The sequence below is a fragment of the Bos javanicus genome, chromosome 19, assembly GCF_032452875.1.
Source record: "Bos javanicus breed banteng chromosome 19, ARS-OSU_banteng_1.0, whole genome shotgun sequence".
Taxonomy (NCBI): Eukaryota; Metazoa; Chordata; class Mammalia; order Artiodactyla; family Bovidae; genus Bos; species Bos javanicus.
In genome coordinates this window covers 52,317,308-52,323,792 of record NC_083886.1, presented here as the reverse complement: position 1 = coordinate 52,323,792, position 6,485 = coordinate 52,317,308, and the positions used below count along the sequence as shown (strand labels likewise).

Here is a 6,485-nt window from a genome sequence, read left to right as displayed (position 1 = left end):
TTCTGGAAGATCATAAGATTGATGTTATTCCTCCCCCAAATGTTTGATATAATTCACCAATGAAACCATCTGATCCTAGAGATTTTTTATGGGAATATTTTTGTCAAATTCAAATTATGGAATAAATATAGGACTATTTCAATTTTTAATTTCATCTTGGCTTACGTTTTAAGTAACATCTTTATTGAGACATCACTCACATATCAAAAAGTGTACAGTTTTGAAGTGTATAATTCACTAGAGTTTTTTTGTTGTTGTTATTACATTCACAAAATTATGTAACTATCACCAAAATCTAATTCTAGAATGAAGTTAGTTCCCATTGAGTTTCTTGCTTTACTCTGCACTGCCCTCTGCTGTCTTCATCCTCTGGGGTGAGCCTCACCTAGTTCCACCTCAGTTGGGGATGGTTGCATCGGATGACTCAAAATTTTCACCATGGTTTGTCTGAGAATGACCAGGAAATTAAGTATTGGTTTGAGGGTTCCAAATCAGTTTTATTATGTGAGTGAATTTGGAAACACGGAGTATAATGAGGATCGACTCTTTTCAATGGAAGCTCAGGGCTTCCCTTGTGGCTCAGCTGGCAAAGAATCCGCCTGCAACGTAGGTAGACCTGGGTTCGATCCCTGGGTTGGGAAAATCCCCTGGAGAAGGGAACAGCTACCCACTCCAATACTGTGGCCATGGAGAATTCCATGGACTGTATAGTCCATGGGGTCGCAAAGAGTTGGACAGGACTGAGTGACTTTCACTTCACTTCACTTCAAAGAAAGCTCATACGTGTCAGCGGTTCCATCCAATACGCCCTGGCTCTCTCCAGCCTCGAGAGCTGGTTCATTTTGCAGATCATCATTCCTCTGGCATGCAGTGATGTGGGATGGACTGATGCTTAGTAAACAGTTGTCCAAAAAAATGTCAGATGGAGGGCCAAGTACACACAATTTAATTCTGAACCCTAATTACCAAAATTTTAACTTTTTCTGATTATACATAGTATATATGTCTATCATACAACATATTTTGGTATTTGTAAAATATCAAAAAGTAGGAAGAGAAAACAAGTCAACTCTCAAGGAAATCAACACTATTCATTGGAAGGACTGATGCTGAAGTTCCAATACTTTGGCCACCTGATGTGAAGAGCCGACTCATTGGAAAAGATGCTGATGCTGGGAAAGATTGAAGGCAAAGGAGAAGCCGGTGGCAGAGGATGAAACAGATACATCACCAACTTGATGGATGTGAATCTGAGCACACTTTGGGAGACAGTGAAGGACAGGGGAACCTGGCATGCTGGACTGCAGAGTTGGACATGACTGAGCAACTGAACAACGAAGGAAGAAGAAAAAACATTTTTACCAATTTTTCATTTTTTTTTCAGGAACAATCACATATAAACATTTTGTGTGTTTAAGACTTTTTTCTGTCTGAACAATACATGGACCACCCATTCTGGCAGACCATGCTGCAGCCTCGGGGTGCCCGCCAGTCCTACCACTCCTTGGAGGTGGTTTGGGGGCTTGGGAGTGACTGTTCCTCTGGACCCGGTAAGAGAGGAGTCTGTACCTCTGAGGTGATCCTGGCCCAGAGATCCAGGCCTGAGGTGGCTCCAGCCAGGGGAGGGACATTTTGGTCCAACTGATGCTGTCCTGGTTCTGTGCTGTGGATGCCCAGTGGACTGGGGTCTGGGGGGCTCAGTGCGTATCTAGGTCTTGAGAGCTGTTACATAGTCCACATCTAGGAACACAATGAGAGGGGTGGGTGGCTGCTGCAGATGGACACTTCCTGGTGACCTGCTGTATACCCCTCTTCAAGGAACCTTGCTTGGCCTGACCACCAGTGCATGCTGACTCCAACCTGCTTACCAGGTGTTGCTGGCCTGCCCTATGCACATACACATACACCTGCCTACATGTACACAGAAATGCGCATTCACACTCAATACACACATTTACACGGCAATTCACAGATACACGCAAGCACACGTGTGGACACCCATGCACACAGGCACATGCACTCATGTATGCTTCTGTGCATGCTGGCACACACACACTAGTTCCACAGTATGCTGAAAAGGTAAGTCTTAACAGGCAGTCTGCCTTCTGGAGCAAGGTTTGTCTTGCTTGTATCATTCCCTGCAGGAACCCCACCTCCACACCCCATATACTCTTCAGCTCACAGTGAAGAGCCCAGTGGGCAGCTTTAGGCTCAGGTGGGCCGGCAAGGCTGTAAGGAACACAGATCTGCCTGGGAGGGAGCTGGTCTCGGGCAGTGCCTTCATGGGAAGGAGCTAGATGCTGTGTGGCCCTGCCTGGAGCTGAGCTGCCAGGTGTCACTGGTTAATTAACACAATGAGCAACAGAGAGTAACAATCAAGCCTTTATTCACTTGTTGCAATAGCAGCGCGAGAGACCAGAAGGCAGGTGCTGGCTCCCCTTGTTCTGTTTCCTCCTCCTGTGGAAAGGCACTGTCAAGGTCAGTGTGGGTCGGCTGGCGGGGATGGGGACGTCTCACTGCAGAGGGGGCCCCAAACAAAAGGCTCCTGTTGATTCATGGACTTGCAGCCCCCGGGAGCAGGGAAGGATGGAAAGTACTGAGCAATGAGTCAGAGTGCAGGAAAAGTGTCTTCGAGATCCCTCAGGAAGGACCTCTCGGCCAAGAGACCCCGAGAAGGTGCCTCTGAATGGAGACAACCTGGCTAGGAGTAAGCTGCACCCAAGAGCACAGCTGTCCAGAGGGTCTTCAGCCTTGCGTGCAGTTCCCCGTGGAGGCAGAGGCCCTGGCTGGGCTCCCGTGGGAAGGGTGGCATCCCAAGAGAACAGCAAGGAAAGCGTCCGGAAGTCACCACTAGGGGGCAGCATCTCACACACCACCCTGGCCTAGAATCCTCTCTCCTGCAGGTGAGGGGAACAGGATGGAGCCCTGGGAGGCGGATGCCAGCCCCCTCCCAGACCCCCAGCACTGTCCTCCTCTCCCACAGCGCCAGGGTCACCCGGGCCCGCCCGGGGCTTTGGGAAGCCCTGCCGGTCAGCTGGAGCGCCTGCTGGGCGCCCGTATCTCCCTGGATGAGGGCCCGGCCGTCGCCGCCTGGAGTAGCCAACTGAGCCCAGGAGGGGGCAGCACTGTTCCAGCACTGTTGGGCCACTTGCATCTGGGGCAGAGCCAGACTTTGGGGTCGGGGATCACCGAGGGGCAAGGTCGCTCTGCTTCTGCACAGGACACCAATCCGTGTCCGGGTAGAGAAGGCAGTGGATGGACTTAAACCTGGGAGGGAAGTGGGGGTCAGGCTGCGGGAGGGGTGGGCTGGCCCTAGCACTCCTCCCCACGGCCGGCTCACCGCGTGGGATCCTGCTGCAGGCTGAAGCCCCCAGCCACGTTCACCACATTCTGTGGGTTCTCAGGTCCCCCGTAGCTCAGGGTGACCTGAGGGAGGAGAGGAGGCAGAGTCACTCAGGGCTGGCACCTCCCACCTTGCTCTCCAACAGAGACGCTGCTTGGCCTCCTGGATTCCAGGGCCCCCGCTGCCCCACCCCAAGTCAGCATTCTTAGGGCAAGCTCAGAACACCACGGAAAGGTGATGGGGCTTGATGGGGGCTGAGAGGTGTGGCCAGCACAGCAGATACCTGGGGGAGGCCGCTGGCACACGTGTAGGGGCGAGAGATCCTGAACCCCCTGCCTGGGCCAGGTCTGTAACACTGGTCATGCCCAGACCACTGTCCCTAGCCCTGCTGCCCAGGGCCACCTTCTGGAAGCTGCAGCAGCTGCTCTTTACAAACAGGCCCTCATGTGAGCCTGGGGGTCTCCATGGCTGGGACTCCAGGTCCCAGTAGCCTGGATTCAGGGTCCACGAAACTTTGCTGCCATGCTGGGACCCACGGTTGTCTCACCAGAATCCCTCCCTGAGCCCTTGCTCAGTTGGGGGGGCCACGGGGGCATGGCCCCCATGTAGGGACGGCCATGGAAGCGGCAGGGGCCCAGCTGGCCTACCTGCTGGAGCAGGGTGTCGGGTGATAGCTTTTGTAGGTTCTCCAGGTGGGAGTGGAACAGCGAGCTGTGCAGCAGGCGAGCGCCCAGCAGCCCCTCCACGATGTAGCCCACCGTGCAGTCGTCTGGCAGCCGTACCCGCTCGGCTGTGCTCATGAAGCCACCCAGGCTGGGGAGCAGAGTGGGGACAGGTCAGCGCCTCTCCAGCCTTGGGGAACCCCAACCCCCAACAGCCAGCACCTGCTTCCCCCCCGCCATGCTTCCATCACCTGGCCCATGGGCTCATCTTGAGAGCAAGGCCTCTACTTAGGCAGAACCCGGCCCCACCGGTAGCGAACCAGAACTTGACCGTGGTCACCTGAAAAGGAGGGAGCCACTAGTCAGGGTCCCTCATCCTAACTCTTCATCTGGACACCCTGAGAATTGTCCTTAAGCTGCCCCTTAACTGCTCCCAGGCCCAGGGGCAGAAGCTTCCCAAGGCATGAGAGGACAGGGGCTTTCACAACTCAGTTGCCTGTGGCTCCAGCCCCTCCTGTCTTGCCCCAGTTCCCAAAACACCCCATCTGGGTGGACTGGGCATCAACCCCAGCCCTTCCTTGCTGGGGTCTCCATACTCTCAGCTGCTCCTCCCCGCTTCGCCCCAGCACGCACGGTTCCACCTCCCTGGATCCTCTCGGTAGCCTCGATGGGGTGGTCCAGGCTGGGCCGCCCCAGGTAGATGTCCTGGCTGGGTGAGAAGGTGGACAGCAGCTGCAGCAGGCCTTTGGGGTTCACATAGTTGTCATCATCCACGTGGCAGAACCACCTGGGAACGTGTAGAAGCCTGGAGCCAGGCTGGGCCCAGAGGGTGGGGGTGGGGAAGCCCCTGACCCAAGTTGGGGCCCAGCCTCCCTTGGCCCTGGGCCACCACATACTTGCGTCCGGACTCAATAAACTTGTCATATTCCACTGACATCTTGCAGCACAGAGCCTGGCGGGTGTGCACGGCAGAGCAATTGGTGTTGATGACATGGCCACCTGCCCATTGGAGAAACGGAAGCACAAGGGCCGGGGTAAGACCTGCTGCCAGCCCACCCCACTAAAGTTGGGCTAAATGCTGCTGGCTGGCCGGCACGAGGCCTGTCCTGTTCAAGACCATGAAGTCGGACCCAATCACAGTCCTGTCTTGGCCTTGCTCATTTGACCCTGTTGCCACCATCCGAGGTCCAGGCAGATGACAACTCTTGGAATCCCATGAAAGCAAACCCACCAGGAAACAGGACTGACAGGCTGGACCATCCCCATCAGGGCAGGCCTGGAAAGCATGGTTCCCTGCTGGCCTTTCTTCAGGGGACGTGGCTCCAGCCAGAGGCCCTGGGAACTCAGCCAGTGACCAAAGCATGGCTGGAAGGGTAGACCCTGGATGCCAGGCTTTCTCTACCAGCTGTATGACCCTAAGCAGGTGCCTTAACTTCTCTGGACCTGTGTACACAGCAGGGGGCTGCGTGGCACTGGATCGAGAGATAGCTGAGGAGACCCCTCAGACACGGCAGCCGGGCTGGGCTGGGGAGGGCACTCACCTCCCTGGAGCTGTAGTTCAGGGTCATCCCCGTCGGTAAAGATAAACGTCTGTAGAGAGATGACCTGTGAGGTTTCAAGGGGCAGCCCTCCACCCCAGGGACTCTGGGCCTGGCAGGGCCTTGACCTGGTGAGCAAGGGTGAATGAAGCTGGACAGGTGAGCCTGGGTTTGGGGATCCAGGAGAAGGGAGGGTGGTGAGCCAGGGACAGCCTGCTCTACCCGCAGCATCCCCAGTGCTGCTAGGACCAGGCTTCCTCTTGCTGGAGGAGTTTCTGGGGTCTCAGCCCAGTGTCATCCGGGAGAACCCACTCAAGACTAGAGCCCGAAAAGGGGCAGGAGCGGGTGGGCACTGGGGGTCCTGGGTCCCTGCATTCTCAGGCCTGGGCCTGACAGCCATGCTGGGGACACATCTGTGGGTAGGGGGTCTTCGGGTGGATCCTGGGTGGGGTCCAGGGCAGGATGCAAGTTTGAGGATGAAGGAGCGGGGATCTCAGGGCGTGCGAGTTGGCCAGAGGCGGGGGCTGGGGTGGTGGTGGGGGTGTCCCGAGTCAGCGGGGATTCCGGAGTCGGCGGGGTCCCCGAGCGGGACCCACTTGCCGTCGGGCCCGGGAGATCCAAGTGCGCAGCAGTAGCCCCAGGCGCGGCCCGTGGTTTTTTCGGGTGGTCTTGACCGCGATGAAGACGTCGTCGGGCCGCAGGCGGGGGGCGGTGGCGGGCCGGGCAGGGGGCGCGCGCGGGCCGGAGCCGGGGGCCAGGGCCCGGCTCGGGGCTGGCGCGGGCGCAGGCGCGCGGGGCAACGGCAAAAGCAGCAGCGCACCCAGGGCCGCGGCCAGCGCGAGGCAGGCCCGGCAAAGCGCCCCCCGCGCGCGGCTCATGCGGCCGCGGGACCCGCGGGCACCGCCCGGCCAGGCGCGCCGCGGCCCCTTTAAGAGCCGCCCC

General features: G+C 57.1%; 1 protein-coding gene across 4 annotated transcripts; it reads right to left on the bottom strand.

Annotated features, from left to right (window-relative positions):
• Window positions 1-2,369: 2,369 nt before the first annotated feature.
• Window positions 2,370-6,453, bottom strand: RFNG (RFNG O-fucosylpeptide 3-beta-N-acetylglucosaminyltransferase). 4 transcript variants are annotated; one of them, XM_061392516.1, is made up of 8 exons: window positions 6,140-6,453; window positions 5,547-5,595; window positions 4,902-5,004; window positions 4,639-4,810; window positions 4,257-4,345; window positions 3,991-4,156; window positions 3,341-3,426; window positions 2,370-2,897 (listed from the first exon to the last, which is right to left on the bottom strand). In XM_061392516.1, the coding sequence occupies exons 1-8, from the start codon at window positions 6,419-6,421 to the stop codon at window positions 2,702-2,704; spliced, it is 1,143 nt and encodes a 380-aa protein (XP_061248500.1). In that variant the 5' UTR covers window positions 6,422-6,453; the 3' UTR covers window positions 2,370-2,701. The 4 variants fall into 4 exon arrangements, with proteins under 4 accessions (XP_061248500.1, XP_061248502.1, XP_061248501.1 ...); XM_061392518.1 differs by having other exon boundaries at window positions 2,370-3,267; window positions 6,140-6,452; XM_061392517.1 differs by having other exon boundaries at window positions 4,639-4,792; window positions 6,140-6,449.
• Between the last annotated feature and the right edge of the window lie 32 nt (window positions 6,454-6,485).

Coding starts and splice junctions, on each gene's coding strand:
- RFNG (XM_061392516.1), bottom strand. CDS start 6,421: ATGAGCCGCGCGCGGGGGGCGCTTTGCCGGGCCTGCCTCGCGCTGGCC. Junction 4,811..4,901: donor TTTATTGAGTCCGGACGCAA/GTATGTGGTGGC, acceptor GCCTGGCTCCAG/GCTTCTACACGTTCCCAGGT. Junction 3,427..3,990: donor CCGACACCCTGCTCCAGCAG/GTAGGCCAGCTG, acceptor CTCCTCCCTCAG/GTCACCCTGAGCTACGGGGG.